General features: G+C 41.9%; 1 protein-coding gene across 1 annotated transcript in view; it reads left to right on the top strand.

Moving 5' to 3' along the window:
* The window catches only part of LOC120741433 (collagen alpha-1(XI) chain-like), a 53,058-nt gene extending 34,838 nt beyond the window's left edge, over positions 1–18,220 (top strand). Inside the window, exons 40-66 of the mRNA XM_040044391.1 lie at positions 43–96; positions 916–1,023; positions 1,209–1,316; positions 1,410–1,463; positions 1,552–1,605; positions 1,975–2,082; positions 2,158–2,211; positions 2,305–2,358; positions 2,449–2,502; positions 2,587–2,640; positions 2,765–2,872; positions 3,880–3,933; positions 4,470–4,523; positions 4,607–4,660; positions 4,879–4,932; positions 5,016–5,123; positions 5,213–5,266; positions 5,541–5,594; positions 5,677–5,784; positions 9,219–9,272; positions 9,383–9,418; positions 9,530–9,583; positions 9,726–10,053; positions 10,192–10,304; positions 10,476–10,544; positions 16,990–17,223; positions 17,315–18,220. Coding sequence (XP_039900325.1) covers positions 43–96; positions 916–1,023; positions 1,209–1,316; positions 1,410–1,463; positions 1,552–1,605; positions 1,975–2,082; positions 2,158–2,211; positions 2,305–2,358; positions 2,449–2,502; positions 2,587–2,640; positions 2,765–2,872; positions 3,880–3,933; positions 4,470–4,523; positions 4,607–4,660; positions 4,879–4,932; positions 5,016–5,123; positions 5,213–5,266; positions 5,541–5,594; positions 5,677–5,784; positions 9,219–9,272; positions 9,383–9,418; positions 9,530–9,583; positions 9,726–10,053; positions 10,192–10,304; positions 10,476–10,544; positions 16,990–17,223; positions 17,315–17,461 — 2,385 coding nt within the window. The 3' untranslated portion in view covers positions 17,462–18,220. The remainder of the gene's footprint in view (positions 1–42; positions 97–915; positions 1,024–1,208; positions 1,317–1,409; positions 1,464–1,551; positions 1,606–1,974; positions 2,083–2,157; positions 2,212–2,304; positions 2,359–2,448; positions 2,503–2,586; positions 2,641–2,764; positions 2,873–3,879; positions 3,934–4,469; positions 4,524–4,606; positions 4,661–4,878; positions 4,933–5,015; positions 5,124–5,212; positions 5,267–5,540; positions 5,595–5,676; positions 5,785–9,218; positions 9,273–9,382; positions 9,419–9,529; positions 9,584–9,725; positions 10,054–10,191; positions 10,305–10,475; positions 10,545–16,989; positions 17,224–17,314) is intronic.
* The last annotated feature ends 1,054 nt before the right edge of the window (positions 18,221–19,274 follow it).

Raw genomic sequence — 19,274 nt, 5'->3', positions numbered from 1 at the left:
TAATATAAGATATAAATTCAAAATGATGTGTGATATTTCCAGGGACCTCCTGGTCTGAAAGGTGGATCGGGACCTCGTGGATCACCAGGAGCCATAGTGAGTCTTCAGCATGTCTTCTGGGTTTCTGTTTGTTGCATAGTTATAAAGTAGAATATTTCAAACATTTTAACCATTTTTTGCTAGACTGTGATCAGGTGATTTTCGATTCACATATTCACTATAAAAAATTAAACAAAGACAGAAATGACACAATGGAGAGAAACCACTTGAGAGATCTTGAATACAAACCCAAGTATCAGAGTCAAGCGTGGTTAGTAATCCCAGCAGATCTTAATGCAGTCCTACATTAGCTAATGGCACAGCTGTTACCATTTTTTTTTGCTTCCTCTTGGTAAATCACACTCATGGCACACTATTTAAGCTGATAGATACAGTCGCCTGTGCAAGCCACTTTGTAAACCCCCTGAACCCTTGCTGACAATCAAAGTAATGTCCATTGTTCTGTCAGGGATTCTTGCTGTTGCTTTCCTGCTTTTTGGCAGAATATACTGACAAACATAATTTGCTGCAGATGGATAAAACACTCCGATCTCGACTAAAATGGTCCTGAGAGAATTGGTGACTGTATGACAAATACTCTCCTGTCCCTATAAAAAGCTAATCATTTTCTTTAAAACAGCCAAACCAGAAAACATCAAGTCATTCATGTTGCTGCCCTAGCAAACACAGTTTGTAGCTCCAATGTGCATGTGTGGTTGAAGTAAAACCTAAAAAGAAAAAGCCAAAAGCACTTTTCAAATAGTATTTGGCATATATGTTGTTTATGTCAAGTGCTATTATTTTCCTACAATGACTTAAAAAAAACCCTGTTTTTTAAGCATTCAAGTGTCAACATGGTGTACTGATTGTTTCCAGGGGCCAACGGGTGAGAGGGGCCCTCCAGGACCAGCTGGTGCCATTGGACAGCCTGGTAGGGCCGGAGCAATTGGAGGACCTGGACCAATGGGAGAGAAGGGGGAGCCTGTAATTACATCTAATCTTCTATGTTCTTATATTATATTTGCCCATTTGGTCCATTTTCATAAGCAGCATGGATGAAAAACAAAGATCCATCAAAGTAGTCTGTCTTTGGTTGGATTGTTAGTTTTTACCATTGATATGTTTTTGTACAGAATAACAGGAATTAAATGTGTGTATTTGTGTCCCAGGGAGAGAAGGGTCCAATAGGACCGGCAGGTCAGGATGGGGACCAGGGACCTGTAGGGATGCTTGGGGCAATGGGCACTGCGGGACCTGCAGGAGAGGACGGGGATAAGGTAAAACCAAATGCACCTGTATGAGCCGGAGGGGATGGGTGAGTATGTGTCTGTACTGTTGTTATAAGCTGTGTCCTCTGTATGTGTCCACAGGGAGAGCAGGGAAAACCTGGACAGAAAGGCAGCAAAGGAGACAAAGGAGAAGGAGTGAGTCTGGAGCCGCAGACGTACATACTCAATAGTGCACAAAAACATGATCATACATGTTTGTTTCATCTTCCCTCTCTCCTCACAGGGGCCTCCAGGGCCTACTGGCCCCCAGGGGCCGATAGGTCAGCCTGGACTTCCAGTGAGTTTGCTTCTCTCATTTTTTCATTTTGAGGGTTTTGAAAATTGAAATGTCTCAATTTACACTGTCAGTGTCAATTCTTCAGCTAGCTTTTCACTTTGTAGTTTTTTATTTACCGTGGTGAGTATTTCATGATGAAACTGTATTGTATTCTTACCAGTAGTATGGGTACCAAACATCTGACGTATAAATAATTTACCCATCAGATCAATCCCTTCATAAATTATTTCCATTTGGTACTTTGTACTGATACTTCACAGTTTGTTGTCTCTCTCAGTCAAACAGGTTTAGTAGGAATTACATCATTTCAGAAAGTTAAATAAACAATTTCAGTCATAAAGACATTTCTCACTCTCCCCTGCATAACAGGGTCTAGATGGTTTGCCAGGTCCTCGGGGCCAACAGGGCATGTATGGCCCCAAAGGAGATGAAGGTCCCAGAGGCTTCAAGGGCTCTACAGGACCAATAGGATTACAGGTGAGACTCTTATTTTATGAAGACAAACAATAAAGTCTGCGCTCTCGTCATATAATGCTGTATGTGTTCTCCAAGGGCATGCCTGGCCTACCAGGAGAAAAAGGCGAGAGTGGCCATGTGGGACTGATGGTGAGCTCTTAATCTGTTTTATTATTTGCCACATTTTTTCCACTCCATTTTCTATAATCAGTAAACTTGTTTCTGTCTCATCACATAATTTAGGGTCCACCTGGACAACAAGGACCTTCTGGATCTCAAGGACCTATTGGGGGGCAGGTAAGTCTCACAGGCATATTTGTGGATCTGCATTTAGTCAAGCGCTTGATTTACGTTTTGATGAAATTAAAAAGTCTCTGTGGTGAACAGGGGCCACCTGGTCGTCCCGGGATGATTGGGCAGCCAGGTGTTGTTGGAGACAAGGTAAAGAAAATAACAAATAAAACAGCTTTTAGATATTGATGCTCTTTCCAGATGATCTTACACCTAATTTGCCTTCCCTCTTAGGGTGAGGATGGTGAGGCAGGTGATCCTGGAGCAGTTGGTGTTTCAGGAAAGCCAGTGAGTTTGTTTGCTTATTTGGAAGGCACGGACATCCTTTAATCCATTTATAATACTCAATTTTTTTCTCTTTTCCTTTGACATACCCAAGATGATCACTTACTCCGTTCTTTTGTTGTTTTAGGGAGCAAAAGGAGAACAAGGGGAGAAGGGAGATACGGGTCCTCCAGGAATGTCTGGTCCTCCAGGAGCTAGAGGCACCCCAGGGGAGGATGGAGCCAAAGGCAATGCTGTAAGTGACATTCATGACAAAAAAAAAATACTATTTAAGTGTTTATCAGTATTATAATACTAGTCAACCCAAACCACTGTAATACACTATGAAAATCTTTGATTGCCTGATTACGTTTAATATAGTTTGTGGTACCCTAACATTCTTCCCTTCCTATACTGTTTAATGTACTAGACAAGCAGGAAATCCTACTCCTACTCCAACCACTTGTTGGAAACCTGTTCAATTGCTTATTAACACAATCTTTTCACATATTCAATGATCCAGTCACATGTCGGGAACTGCTGGAAAGTGCATTTAGGCATGTAGAACTGAGCATCAGAATGGATAGCAAAAGTGATCTAAGTGACTTCGAATGTAGATTTGTTGATGGTTCCAGATAGGCTGGTATTAGGCTGGAGCATTTCAGAAACTGCCAGTCTACTGGGATTTTCACACACAGTCATCTCCAGACAAAGAATGGTCTGAAAAAGAGAAAATATCCAGTGAGCAGCAGTTTTCTGAAAACGCCTTGTTGATGCCAAAAAGAGAGAATAATCAGAGCTCATATGAAGACAACAATAACTCAAAAAACTACTTGTTACAATCAAGGTATTCAGTAGAGCATCTCTTAATGCACAGCAGATCAAACCTTGATGAATATGGGCCTCAGAAAGAACTATAAAAATAAGGCTAGCAAAAAAGCATTTAGCAATTCGCTAAAGACTTTACTACTAGCTTAAGACTTTAGAGACAGAAGCTTCACAACGCAGTGCTGTATTTAATTTCCATAATATATAAACAGTCAGAAAATCAAAGTAAAGTCAAATTAAGCAAGAAAAATTATGTTACGGAACATTTCAAGGAGTATTTCATAAAGAACATGATTAGAAAGAGAAATAATCTCACTTTAAAACTTAAAAGTGTTGTATACTTTGTAGCGAATGCCCTGTTTCAATCATTTATGAAATACACTCTATGATGTACAACATGTTGCTGTAGTAGCGCTTCTCCTTCACTCTCCGCAGGGTCCTATAGGTCTGACTGGGGACCTTGGACAGCAGGGAGAGGCTGGACCCAACGTGAGTGTCTGCTCTTTGTTTTCTTCTTCTTCCTTCTCTTCTGTTTGATCTATCATCCTCATTCTGTTTGATGCATCCACTTTACAGAACAAAGACTCACCAAAAAAGAGCTTTCTAGGATAAAAAATCATTATTTTTTTAAAGGACTTCAATGTTTCATCTTTCTCGGTTGCGTTGCACTTGCAGTTTCCTGGAATTTGAATGAATTCAAACTAAAATGTTAAAAATATATGAGGACCCATAGAGAGGGAGATGTGGAAATAAACCAAACTTTGAAATTACATCCGAGCTAAATTTGAAAACACCAGGCAAACATATATTTTAGATGATCTGTGGAGAAACAAAGGTCCTCGTGAGCTCTTATATTTCCACTGGAAACTAAAGTACATAAAATCCTCATTATGTAACATCTTTGTAGTTGTTGTTTTCTCAGTCAGACATCTACCAGGCTAGTTTTTTTTCTTATTTTTTTCCCATTTTATTGCTTTGAAAGCTGTTATGTGTTCCTCTGCCCACAATCTTTGTTCCCCCATCAGGGTGTTGATGGCCTCTCTGGATCTAAAGGAGACACAGGAGACCCTGGAAACCTTGTAAGCTGTAGACTGCTGTATGAACACAAAAGAAAACGCAACATAATGACCGACCAGCTAACCTTTTTCTTTAAATGTACCAGGGACCCCCAGGGGCACCCGGGGAACCTGGACCACCTGGACCTCCAGGGCGAAGGGTCTGTCTGTTTTTCTTATGATGTTCTTTTGTCTGCATGCAGAAACCTCATTTTCTATTTACTGTTAAATCTGAAGATTAAAACTTCTGCTGTTGGGCAGAGGTTGGGAGTATTTTTGCTTAATGCATTCTCACTGTGCGTATGTGTGTGTGTGTTTGTGCATGACTGCACCCTTATGACAGATTCAGGTTAAAATGTTTTAAAATGTTGTTCTTCAGGGCCACATGGGGAAACCAGGAAAGGAAGGAAAAGCAGGCCTGAAAGGAGCGAAGGTGAGAGTTTGAAACAAGTCTTTCAATAATAACTTCTAAATACTGGCAGTGCCTGAAAGCTGACTTGCTCTCTGTCACTGCAGGGTGCTCTGGGATTGGAAGGTCCCATTGGGAAGACGGGCCCTGTGGGAGCCCAGGGGCATCCTGGCAAGCCTGGTCCCCAGGGTCTGAGAGGGATCCCCGGGCCTGCAGTGAGTTAATTTAGGAAAAGCACAGAAGGAGTGAGTAAAGCATGGAATACATGATGTTTCAATCATTTCTTTGTCTCTCTTTCTTTCAGGGTGAGCAGGGTTTAAATGGACCACCAGGCCAGACAGGACCACCAGGTCCCATGGTAAGATAACCCATCAAATAGCAAATCTGAGAAGTTTTCAACAAAATCACGCTTCCATCTTGCATTAAAACCACAGTTTGATGTTTTTGCAAAACAGATATTATTCTAAAGATAATTTAAAAGAAAAAATACGTGTGTGTAGCACATAAAACCGAACTATAAAAGTTAACATTACATTGCAATATAAAACACCTAGAGGCAACTGTTGTTGTGATTTGCGCTATATAAATAAAATTGAAGTGGACTGAATTGACTCATCATTTCATCTCCTCAGGGTCCACCGGGTATAACAGGACTGAAGGGAGACCCCGGCAAGAAGGGAGACAAGGTGTGTTCATACTGTACTCACAAATATTCAAGTTATCCTTTACTGGGACTTTTCTTTGACCTCATCCCTGATATCTTTGTAGGGTCATGGTGGTGTAATAGGTCTGATAGGGCCACCAGGAGACATTGGAGAGAAGGGTGACAGAGGACTACCAGGAAACCAGGGATTACTGGGTCCAAAGGGAGATGAGGTGCTTAAAAAACGCTTGAACACACTCTCCAAGCAAGCAAATAACACAAGATGTGTATCATGAAAGTCCAGTATCAAATCATGGAGACATCTAGATGCTGCTGTCACAGTTTTAGCTTTATGGTGATATGCAAAGTATAAAGTTTGCTATAAACAATGGTTTAGTATCTGTTTTTGATAGAGTGAGTAAAGAACTGAAATTTGTCCAGTTATATAAATGTAAAGAAAATGCATATTTAGTCCCTGAAGGTTCTTATCTATTTCAGATATTATAATGTCATGATGTTACCTAGCAACCACCTTCCAATGGGATAAAATTACAAAATGTTATTATTTATGATAATAGTGATAATAATTACTATAACCACTTATAAAAGTATCACATCATTTTGATTTAATGGCAGTAATATCTAATTTAGCAAATATTAAATTACATGTTTGGCACATTAACTTATGAAGTCAAGTTTACTGTACTTAGACACTATATGAAAGGTTTAATGCCACATAATAATTATGTAAATGTAGTTAAAGCGACAGGATTTTAAGGCAGAGTGTCTTGGTATACTTTTTCAACCTTGAACAAAATCTTAGATACAAGTGTTTTATTTAGTGCTGTCAGCGTTAATCTCATTAAAATGACGTTAATGCCACAACCGCATTAACGCGGCAAATCTCCGTTAGCGAGTTAGCGCGGATCGGCCCGTGGGTGGGGCTGCATGGTGCTAACGCGTTAACGTTGCTGATTTTGATGTCCTTTATATACAGTGAAAATCGAACAGGCATGTCAGAGCAAGCTGGAAACAGAGACAGTTCACCTTCAAAGTAAAAGCTGCACCTTTTGAAGTGTGTAGCGCTAAACCAAAGAAACAGCTTGCTTTAACAATAAGAACAATTCACAAATATTATAAGAACATATTTCTGTCACTTTTTATCACTGGATAAATTGTTGGTATGACTGATGATTGCTGACAGTCTGATCTGTTTATTAACTACAACATGATCATTATTTTAGAATAGAATAGAATAGAATTCAACTTTATTGTCATTGCACATGCACAGGTACAGGGCAACGAAATGCAGTTTGCATCCATCCAGAAGTGCTTTAGTGATATAGATATATTACAATATATATTAGCAATAATATAGATATGTGAGTATAATACAGAAATGGGTCTATTATGGAATGTTATAATGTACACGGTATGAAGTATGTTGTGAATATTCTATAACTATAAGTATGTACAGGCTGTAGTGAGTACAAGCTATGTACAGGATATGAACAGGATATAAATATGAAAAACTATACAGAATATGAAATAAATAACTTTACAGAATCTGAGATATACAGCTATACAGAAATGGGAACTATGCAAGTTGTAAACAGTTGTAGGATTAAAGATTATCGAATGTACAGAATGATTATTTACACAGAGCTATACAGTAGTGCAGTTAAGATAAGTGAGGGTGTAGATAGTTTCTACAGAGGCTATATAAAGTGCTAGTGGTTGTGAGTGGTGGTTCAGTCCATGTTATTATTGTGTGTTTGAGGGTACAGTTGTCCATTGTGGGTGTGTGTATGTTCAGTCCATGAGTTTAACGTGGGTCAGATGTCAGGAGGCAGAGTTCAGGAGTCTGACAGCTGTGGGGAAGAAGCTGTTCCGGTACCTGGTGGTCTTAGTCCGGAGGCTCCTGTAGCGCCTCCCAGAGGGCAGGAGGGTGAAGAGTCCATGTGATGGGTGACTGGGGTCTTTGATGATTTTCCCAGCCCTTTTCAGACACCGCTTCCTGTAGATGTCTTTTATGGCAGGAAGTGGTGCTCCGGCGATGCGCTGGGCAGTTTTCACGACCCTCTGCAACGCCTTCCGGTCCGAGGCAGAGCAGTTCCCGTACCAGACTGTTATACAGTTGGTCAGGATGCTCTCGATGGTGCAGCGATAGAAGTTCACCAGGATGTCTGAGGACAGGTGGTTCTTCCTCAGAGTCCTCAAGAAGAAGAGGCGCTGGTGAGCCTTCTTGACCAGCTTGGAGCAGTTGGTCGTCCAGGTGAGATCCTCGGAGATGTGGACTCCCAGGAACTTGAAGCTGCTCACACGCTCCACAGCCGTCCCCTTAATGTGGATGGGTGGATGTGGGTCAGCATTCCTCCTGTAGTCCACGATGAGCTCCTTGGTCTTCTCGGTGTTAAGCAGCAGGTTGTTTGTGTCGCACCACTCAGCCAGACGATCCACCTCCTCCCTGTAGGCGGCCTCATCGTTGTCACTGATGAGGCCAATCACCGTGGTGTCATCTGCAAACTTAATGATGGTGTTGGAACCATCAGCAGGTCTGCAGTCGTGGGTGAAGAGGGAGTAGAGGAAAGGGCTCATCACACAGCCTTGTGGTACACCGGTGTTCATTGTGATTGTAGATGAACAGTGGTTATCCAGCCGGACATGTTGGGGGCGGTTGGTCAGGAAGTCCAGTAACCATTTGCAGATGAGGGAACTGATGCCCAGGTCTGTCAGTTTCCTGATGAGTTGTGAGGGGTGGATTGTATTGAATGCTGAACTGAAGTCTATAAACAGCATTCTGGCGTAGGTGTTGTTGTTGTCCAGGTGTGAGAGGACAGAGTGCATTGCGATGGAGACTGCATCCTCTGTGCTCCTGTTCTGGCGGTATGCGAATTGGTGGGGGTCCAGGGTGGGGGGGAGACAGGATTTGAAGTGTGCTAGGACCAGTCGCTCTAAGCACTTAGTGATGATGGGGGTGAGTGCTACTGGGCGGTAATCATTGAGGCAAGATGGGTTGGAGTTTTTGGGTATCGGGACGATGGAGGTGGATTTGAAGCAGGCCGGTACCACAGCGTGGGCCAAGGACAGATTGAATATGTCTGTGAGCACTCCTGCAAGCTCCCCAGAACACGCTCTGAGAACACGCCCGGGGATGCCATCAGGGCCTGCAGCCTTGTGGACATTGATCCTGCTCAGCACCGCTCCTACATCGGTGGGGGAGAGAGTCAGAGGTTGGTGGTCTGGCGTCATGTCTGCTTTGGTTGTGGTTGTGGGGTTCCCTCGCTCAAAACGAGCATAAAAGTTGTTGAGCTCGTTGAGGAAGGAGACATCAGAGGATGCGGGGGAGGGTTTGGTGGTCCTGTAGTCTGTAATGGTCTGGAGTCCTTGCCACATGCGTCGGGGGTTGGAGTTGGAGAAGTGTTCTTCTACCTTCTTTTTGTAATGGTGTTTGGCTTTTTTGATGCCCTTCTTTAGATTAGCCCTGGCTGTACTGTAGGCGTGTGCATCTCCTGACCTAAAGGCGGTGTTTTAATGTCTATATACTTTTAATCAGTTTAAACAGATATCATTTGGCATTAATCCCAAGCTTTCCAGTATTATTCTGATAATTAACTGCACGTAAAAGGAATCTGCTGACTATGTTCACCCCACTGTGTAATATTAGGGTCCAGTTGGTTCATCAGGTCCTCACGGTCCACCTGGTCCTACGGGTCTGTCTGTGAGTTTGCACGATTATTTTCCTACATGACTTATAAACACATAAGCATGGAGATTTCTGAAACAGTGCATCCGTGTTTCCTCTTTTTTGCTCTCTCATTTCTCTCACAGGGTGTGATTGGTCAGAAGGGCTCTAAAGGAAATCAGGTAACTCTGAGATTCATCATTTCACACAACTGAATTATTCAGTGCTGTTATATTACACCATAACTACTCATAACTGAAACTGAAAGACTGATCATTTTGTGGCTCATTTAGGGTCCAATTGGTCCTAGAGGAGACACTGGGCCCGCAGGACCTCCAGGACTCCCAGTGAGTAATATTTAGTTCATTCAAGAATCTTATGACCTTTGTTTACTTTGCCATTGATCCATGTGCATCTGGACTCTTCTCTTCTTTTTTTGTCTACTTCAATCCATTCTTCTTTCTGTCTTTTCATCTACTTCCGTCTCAGGGACTACCAGCAGCTGGTGTGGTCCCTCTGCAACAACGAGGCAGAAGGAGGAGAAATCACTCCTGGGTGGATGGTGCTGCACTTGAAGATGAAGAGGATGGGGAGGAGGAGGCCATAGGTGGGGGAGAGGAGGAAATGATGCAAGGGGATCAGGCGGAGCAGGACAGCCAGCTAAACGAAAAGAAGGGCCAAGGCATGGAGGAAGTGTTTGCCTCTCTATCCTCGATGAAAGTCGAAGTAGAAGGTCTGCGCACCCCGCAAGGGACATACCACAGCCCCGCCCGCACCTGCAAAGAGCTTTGGCTTCTCCACCCAGATCTCCCCAACGGTACTTCATCAGTTTATGTTCTTGGCCATCTGTTGAGCACAGCTGTCTCATTTCAAGATAATCTGTAGATTTTTTCTGCTGCTTCTGTCTGCTGTGGCCTTGGCCCCCCTGAGGTCCTCTCTTTGTCTCTCTATCCAGGCGAATACTGGATAGATCCCAACCAGGGTTGCCATAGAGACTCCTTCAAGGTGTTTTGTAACTTCACCGCACAGGGGGAGACGTGTCTGTACCCCGACAAGAAGTTCCAGTCGGTTCGTTTACATAAATAACACAGTGTGCTATTGTTTTTGGAGCAATACGATTAACATTAAAAATAAGCAGGAGGCTGTATCAAAAGCTGCATGATGTAAACACTATTTAGTCATCAGCAGTTTGCTGACTGTGTGAATTTGGAGGTGATTCTTTTGTTTGTCTGTTTTTAGGTAAAATTAGCATCCTGGAAAGAGGAAAAACCTGGCAGATGGTACAGTCAATTCAGGAAAGGAAAAAAGGTATAGTTTGATGATTATTGCACATATTTGTTGGGCTTAACACATCTGGATGAGTGCCAGTTGCAAAGCTTTAAAAGAAACTCTGAATTTTAGAGACACTTGGGGGCAGATTTACTAACAGACTGTGCCAGCACAAAATCCTCTTTTGGCATAAGAAAAGCTGCTGCTGGTATTTACTAAAGACACACAGTGTCAGTTTGCAACTGAAGGATGTTTTTGTAGCTGGCCTCTCCACATAAATATTTGTCTGGGATTCTCTTCCAGAGCTTAACATTTTGAGAGGATAGGATTTAAATGATTAAACGTGATTTATTAAAGTTTGTAGCCTCACATTGAGTTAAATTAATACTGAAATAAGGCATGTCTTATTTTTTCACCTCATCCGGCTTAGGAGTTAGACCAGATTATCTACTCATTAGAAGGTTGGTGATTCAATCTCTGGCTCCTCCAGTCTTCATGCCAAAGTTTTCTTGGGCAAATTATTGAACCTTGATGCACTGATTGGATTGTTGAATGTTAGCTAGAAAATAGGGTACAAAATGCCTATGTAAGGACCAGTAAATTTACTTAAAATAACATTAATTTTAAATAACAAAGAGAACTTATAAGAATGAGTAAGGCAGATGGCTCAAAGCTGTGAGTCCTGTGCCAAAGCTTTGGCTGTCTAACTCAGAGTCCTCACCCTGCATGTTTAGACCCAAGCCCCACATATTTCTGGCTCTCAGTAACACTGTTTTTATCAAACAGAGCTGAACTTAATTGAACTGTAGTTAACGCGGAGTGTCGGTGGATGATGCCTCAATAATGCAACCTCTTTTACAGAGAGTCAAGTTACTTTTTACAGTGAGCAGAGGTGCTTATAGTGAATCACACTTATAGTCACATTTCTACACAGAAATCAGTACACAGTGAAAAAGTCTTTGACGCCTTTACTCAGAAGCACTCGCACAAAGAGTGACTTTCATGTCATTTCTTTTTTCTTAGTTGTTTTTAACATATTGAAATATCTGTTAGATTCATGTCTGAATGTTCTGTATGTAGTATTAAAACATTGATCCAGCAGCCACAGAGTGAAAAAGACACACACAAAAACATCTGGGGTGAATTTACACACATTAACAGTATCTTCATCAAGGCTCTGGATCTGACTGTAAACACTTTTACAAGTGGTACAGGTCACCTGTTACCCACAGATTTAAGGTTTAGAAAGGTTTGTAATATTTTGCATCTTTGTCTTTGCTTTTTTGCTATTGTAACATCGTGTTAATTTGTCGAACCAAGTAAATCTGGTCTAAGCATCTTACAGATTTCATGAGTAATTCCAAACCATCTGATTTAGACTTAGACTTTGGCAGCAATCGTATCAGTGATGGGTACACCAGGAACTGTCTCCCTCACTAAAGGCCAGTTCATGCTTTTTGCATGCAAACGTCAGAGTGACGCACATTTCATCATGTACATAAATCTGTGTGGGTGGATGAATACTCCTCTGCAGACGTGCAGCCCAAAATATTTGACTGAGTGGACTGCGCCGACTGCATGGGCCAGTGGGGAAATAATAAATATTGTGGGATATGTGACGAGGTTTTTTGTTATCCACAATTTTAGATTTCAGCTTTAAATGAATACAAAGACACAGATGGCTTTAAACTCCTGCTAAGAAATAGTTCCAACTTCTCCAGAAATCCTGTCCGCCTACTGTGGTACTGTAGAGATGGGATGGAAACACACTCTGGCTTTAAAATCGCTTGGCTCACCTAAAGAATCATTGGTGTGTTGCAGCAAGCCAATTTGTGACTATAGCTGCTGCATTCTACTGCAAAGATCCTGAAACTTAAAATTATTTAAAAGTCAAAGCTAACCTCTCATGAACATCCATAGGGACTATGTGTGTTTTCTGGTTTGATGTAAGGGGCAGCAACCCTGTCAATAATAAAATATTTATCTGTCTGTATCGCAGACAGGTGCATAGTATTTGTAATAGCAACCATATTCACATCTGCATGTGTTTACCTTAGCTGGCTATTCTCATGGGAGAATTGGCTGCATGAAAAGCTAATAATAATAATAATAATAATAATAATAATAATAATAATAATATCATAATAACAATAATAATAATAATAATAAAGCTTGAATAGGTTTGTGTCCTTGATGTTCAACTGCAAAATAAACATACATTTTTAAAAGGGCTAATTATGGTACTTTCGTACTTATCATGTCAAGTAAAAGGAAAGTCCAGCGGTTAATAGCGGAATAGGCAGCATGTTCTGCAAAACTTGCTAACTCCAACAAGAGGAAGAAGAAGTCTGCAGGTGAAGACAGAGAATAATTGTGCAGCCCATGCTGTCCAGCTAAGACTGTTAAAGAGGAGAAATTAAAATGCTTTTTGTTTTTTTAAGTTTTAGTGAGGGAGGATGCAGGTGAGGGCAAAAATCTGAATGTGTGCTGCTCCGTCAAATGAACTGCTGTGGCCTGGAGGGACGCAGGTGCTGCTCCATTCTTGTCTTTACGAGTTCAGAATTCTGCAAAGGGTAGTAGACTTGGAAAAACAAGCTCAAAGAAAACTTCAGATTAATGTTAAACAACAGTTGTGTGGTAAATGTTTTAAAAAATAATATAACAATTTAAAAAAAACTAAGAGGTATGAAAGTTGGTTTGTAAAACTAGTACTCTACGTGTACTAGATGTGCCCGTTTCTTGTCATTTCAAAACGTGTCTCTCTGACTTGTGCTGCACTTTGCTCGGCGCAGCAGGACACCATTATAGACATGAAAGGGTTTCAGAACACAGCGCTGCGTGTGCTGCGTCCGATGTGAAAGGGCCTTAAGGCAAGGAAGCTTGGTTAACAACTTTTTGTGTGCATATTCTGATTTACACTTCTAGGGCAAATATTTGTAGAACCAACGATGTTACCTACTTAAATGCCCAGCATTGTATATGTGGTGCCAGCTGATAGAAACAAAGAAAATGCTTGGACTTGGAAGTTTAGAATCTTTCTTGTGGTCAGTTTTTTTCAGTGGCATGCATATGCATCCCTCACATTTTCCCACTTTTCACATCCATTCTGATCCATTCCCATCTGAACTCTGTCTCAGTCAGGGTTGCCCTTGGTGAGCTGGGGTAGGTATCTTAGTATCCCCTTGGCTTGCTGCCTGTACATTGGAGTTTTTCCCAATGCATGAGAGGGTGTTCCCTGCGCCTTTGGGTTGGGGAGCCAGTTGTCATCTGCCCTTATGCATCGAAGAACAGATTAGAGTACCCGACCTTCTTGGTAGGGTGCTTTAGGGTGCTCCACCTGGGGACTCTTTTGTCCGACTAGGAGACTTCAACGCTCAAGTGGGCAACGACAGTGAAACCTGGAGGGGTGTGATTGGGAGAAATGGCCTACCAGATCTGAACCTGAGCAGTGTTCTGTTAATGGACCTCTCTGCAAACCACAGTTTGTCCATGACAAACCCTATGTGTCCGTAAGTGCACATAGCACAAGGACACTCAAGGCTGCAGATCAATGATGGATTATGTAATTGCATCACCAGAACTGCAGCCATATGTTCTGGACACTCGGGTGAAGAGAGGTGATGAGCAGTCAGCTGATCACCACCTGTTGGTGAGTTGGATCAGGTGGCAGGGGAGGATGCTGGACAGACCTGGTGCGCCTAAACATACAGGGTGGGCCATTTATATGGATACACCGTAATAAAATGGGAATGGTTGGTGATATTAAAGTCCTGTTTGTGGCACATTAGTATATGTGAGGGAGCAAACTCCTCAAGATGGGTGGTGACCATGGTGGCCATTTAGAAGTCAGCCATCTTGGATACAACTTTTGTTTTTTCAATAGGAAGAGGGCCATGTGACACATCAAACTTATTGGTAATGTCACAAGAAAAACAATGGTGTGCTTGGTTTCAACGTAACTTAATTGTTTCATGAGTTATTTACAAGTTTCTGACCACTCATAAAATCTGTTCAATGTACTGCCCATTGTGTTGGATTGTCAATGCAACCCTCTTCTCCCACTCTTCACACACTGATAGCAACACCGCAGGAGAAATGCCAGCACAGGCGTCCAGTATCCGTAGTTTCAGGTGCTGCACATCTCGTATCTTCACACCATAGACAATTGCCTTCAGATGACCCCAAAGATAAAAGTCTAAGGGGGTCAAATCGGGAGACCATTCAACTGGCCCACGACGACCAATCCACTTTCCAGGAAACTGTTCATCTAGGAATGCTCGGACCTGGCACCCATAATGTGGTGGTGCACCATCTTGCTGGAAAAACTCAGGGAACGTGCCAGCTTCAGTGCATACAGAAGGAAACACATCATCATGTAGCAATTTCAAATATCCAGTGGCCTTGAGGTTTCCATTGATGAAGAATGGACCCACTATCGTTGTACCCCATATACCACACCAAACCATCACTTTTGTTGTTCCAACAGTCTTGGAGGGATCCATCCAATGTGGGTTAGTGTCAGACCAATAGCGGTGGTTTTGTTTGTTAACTTCACCATTCACATAAAAGTTTGCCTCATCACTGAACAAAATCTTCTGCGTGAACTGAGGGTCCTGTTCCAATTTTTGTTTTGCCCATTCTGCAAATTCTGTGTGCTGATCTGGGTCATCCTCGTTGAGATGCTGCAGTAGCTGGAGTTTGTAAGGGTGCCATTTGTGAGTTGCTAATATCTGCCGAAGGGATGTTCGACTAATGCCACTCTCCAGTGACATGCTGCGAGTGCTACGCTGTGGGCTCTTGCTGAATGAAGCCAGGACAGCCACTGATGTTTCTTCATTAGTGACAGTTTTCTTGCGTCCACATTTTGGCAAATCCAACACTGAACCAGTTTCACAAAACTTAGCAAGCAGTTTGCTAACTGTAGCATGGGAGATGGGTGGTCTCGTAGGGTGTCTTGCATTGAAATCTGCTGCAATGACCCGGTTACTGCGTTCACCAGATATCAACACAATTTCGATCCGCTCCTCACGTGTTTACCTCTTCGACATGTCAATGGCTGTGAACAAAGAGAAACTTGTAACTAACTCATGAAAGAATAAAGTTACATTGAAACCAAGCACACCATTGTTTTTCTTGTGACATTACCAATAAGTTTGATGTGTCACATGGCCCTCTTCCTATTGAAAAAACAAAAGTTGTATCTAAGATGGCCGACTTCTAAATCACCACCATGGTCACCACCCATCTTGAGGAGTTTGCTCCCTCACATATCACCAACCATTCCCATGTTATTACAGTGTATCCATATAAATGGCCCACCCTGTATAATGGCCTAGTCTGCAAGATCTTCATCTCCCACCTCTAGCAGAGCTAGGGTTGGGGAACCCAGCATTCCAAGGGAGACTGGGGACACTGAGTCCAAATAGATCATGTTCAGCATCTCCACTGGTGAAGCTGCTACTCTGAGCTGCGGCTTCAGGGTGTTTGGTGCCCGTTGTGGTGGTGACTCCCAAACTAGATGGTGGACACTGGAGGTAAAGGGAATAATCAGGCTGAAGGAGTCCTATCAGGCTTGGTTAGCCTGTGGGACTTTGGAGGCAGCCGATAGCTACTGACAGGCCAGTGGGCAGCGGCTGAAGCAAAAACTGGGAGGAGTTCTGCAAGACCATGGAAAAAGGCTTTTGGACTGCCTCGGAGAGATTCTGGCAAACTGTGAGGCAACTTGGGAGGGGAAAGATGTGCTTTACCTGCACTGTGTATCGTTGGTGGAGCGCTGTTGACTTCGACTGAGGATATAGTCGGGCGGTGGAAGGAATACTTCGAGGACCTCCTTAATCCCTCTGACATGTCTTCCGTAGAGGAAGCAGTCTGGGGATGAGAGGGCCGGTGGCAGTAAATCGGACTTGTTCCCGGCAAGGCTGCTCTTTGCCTTTGTCATCGAACCTGTTCATAATTTTTATGGACAGAATTTCTAGGTGTAGCCAAGTGGGAGAAGGCTTTTATTCGGGTGGTCTGAGAATCTTGTCTCTGCTTTTCATACATGATGTGGTTCTGTTGGCTTCATCAGGTGGTGGCCTTATGAAGCCACCCTACCCTCATCTATGGTCATGAGCTTTGGATAGTGAACGAAAGAATAAGATCGCAAATACTAGGGGTGGAATTGAGCTTTGTCTTTGCTGGTCTCTCCGTTAGGGAAAACAACATGTTTGTTTGATTTTTTTTTCTCTCTATCTGCCCAGCATTCAGATAAGCGAAGAACCTTTGTAACGCAAGTAACAAGATACTTGCAACCGTAAGGTGATTACCGAATTTAACATAGCAATGCTTTACATACCGTGCTACTGAAACATATAATGTGATTGCAGTAATGTGTTACTTTGTAATGTGTTACACCCAAAACTGTTTGCAGTTATATTTGCTTTGTCTGCACTGTTTTGACTTTGTATGGTGTTGTTAATGAGTCAGTGTGATCTTGGTGCTCCAGTTTTCCTACTCCGGGTCAGATGGCGTTTCAGTCCACATTGTCCAGATGACCTTCCTGAAGCTGCTAAGTGCCACAGCCAAGCAGATATTCACCTACCACTGCCTTAACTCTGCTGCTTGGCTGCACACCGCCACGTACAACCACGAATACGCACTGCGCTTCAGAAGCAGCGACGGCGAGGAGCTGACATACGAGAACACACATTACATCACTGCACTATACGACGGGTGTCGGGTGAGGAACTCAGACACGCTTTTGAGGATAACTTATTAATTAATGATTTTATTATTTATTTACTTTATTCAATTGTCTTTGTCTGCTCTAGACACGCTCAGGGCAGGAGAGGACAGTTTTGGAATTCGACTCTCCGCTGTCCAACACGCTTCCCATCATCGATGTAGCTATGTCCGATTTTGGAAATAAGAACCAGAAATTTGGTTTCGAAGTTGGCCCGGTCTGTTTCAACGGTTAACAGAGTCAGGGAGTAATTTACAGGGAAAACGAGCCATGGACATTTTTTACATGCAGGGAAAAAAAGAAAAAAAAATTGATTCAAAACCACATATTTATAAGTTGATATACCTACAACAGTGTTCCTTCTTCTGTACACACACTCGTTTGCATACTCTGTCCTTCATTCACACAGCCCTGTCATGCATTCTCACTGTGGGCTTACATGCTGTGATTAAGAGAACTGCATACATGTACTGATTGTTAAAAACCCCTCAGCGACACTCATTTTGTCCTCTTTTCTTTTTGAAGGAGTAAGTGGTGCTCTCACAGTTTCATTCGTGTCCTTCTGTTCTTACAAATAATGAGCTGTGCACTCAAATCTCATCCATATGTAGTCACACAGAAGCATGTTTCTGCAACATTCATTCTCCATGTTCTTCAGCATTGTCATCAAACCTCAATTTGTTGTGTTGTTTTTATCCGTTGTTGTTGTAATTTTTCAATTATGCCAATCTGTTATGTCATGTATATTGGAGTTTAATTCATCATGGTGCTATAATGGAGCTCCTTCTGGAGTAAATATTTTTTAAAAAATGGGTACTGGGGCAGTGCATTTTTTTTCTTTTTTTTTTTCAACATTGCGAAGCCATGTTTAATATTTTTTCTGCTTAACAAACTGTGGTGTGTGATTGCCTCGAGATCTTTCTATGCATATATGTGTGGGGAAGTGACTGATTAACATATTTTAATAAAAGTACACAATGTACATTTAAGTTAATAAGATGAAATTTGTTTGTTTTTTTAGTGAATACATTTGCTCAACAAAGACAACTCCAGGAGCAGCTTTAGTTCTGCAATTTCATAATACATGTCAGTTTGAAACTGTTCTTAGAGCCTGCAGGTGTGTCGGTCTCAGCAAATGTTGATGGTTTCTTATTGGTAACTTATTTTTTATTTCCTTTAAACTAAATCGCACTCGTGGACACATTTAAAAGATAGAACATGAAAATAAATAAATAAAAACTAATGAACAAGGTTGGCTACATAACAGCTGCATAAAATTGCTAATCACATTCCTTAATAATCAAATTGCATTTGAAATTTAGCTGAATTATGTACACTGTCATGTACAATGTTGAACACACTATATGAGATTAGTTGTGCGTGGTCTGCTAACATGAGCAGTGCTAGCACCTGTCATCCACAGGTTGTGTTACGTTACAAGTGATTACCAATTCCTTCAGTTACCAACATTCAACCTTTATTTTTAGTTTTTAAAACCTAATTTATTTATTTATTTATTTATTTATTTTGTATCTGCAAGTACTGCAGAGCTGTGGTAGTTAGCATATCTGACAATTGTTTACAGTTACTTCATTGTTTCCAATTTCCTGTCACAAAGAGAGGTGCTGCCGCTGTCAGGGCTGGAGCCCCAGTTGGTGGTCGGTGGGACGTCATAATATATCTTTGACACAACAGGTAACTGCTGCGTGATACTAAAATGAGAATAATTCTTAATTGGCTAGTATTTCTCGTGCTGACTAGCAAGAGCAGCAATCTTTAAACGTCTAGTTGTGCACATCCTTAGTTTCTTGGTATGAAATCCACCTATAATAAAATGTCTTGACCATAAGGGTAGAAAGTATAAAATGTTACAAAAATTGATTTATGCACTAAAATGCCATTCATACACAGCTGCGCAGAAACCTGCTTCTGCAACATTCACTCTTCATGTTCTAAGTAAAAGTATAAAAAGGGGGAACCTGGTTTCAGGTGAAAGCAGAAGTGTCTTAAACCAGCTACAGTTGGTAGCTGGTTTTAATGGCCACCGG

This window comes from Simochromis diagramma, unplaced genomic scaffold, assembly GCF_900408965.1.
Source record: "Simochromis diagramma unplaced genomic scaffold, fSimDia1.1 OVJJ01000798.1, whole genome shotgun sequence".
Taxonomy (NCBI): domain Eukaryota; kingdom Metazoa; phylum Chordata; class Actinopteri; order Cichliformes; family Cichlidae; genus Simochromis; species Simochromis diagramma.
Note: the sequence above shows the minus strand (reverse complement) of the source record. Positions and strands in the feature narration are given on the sequence as shown.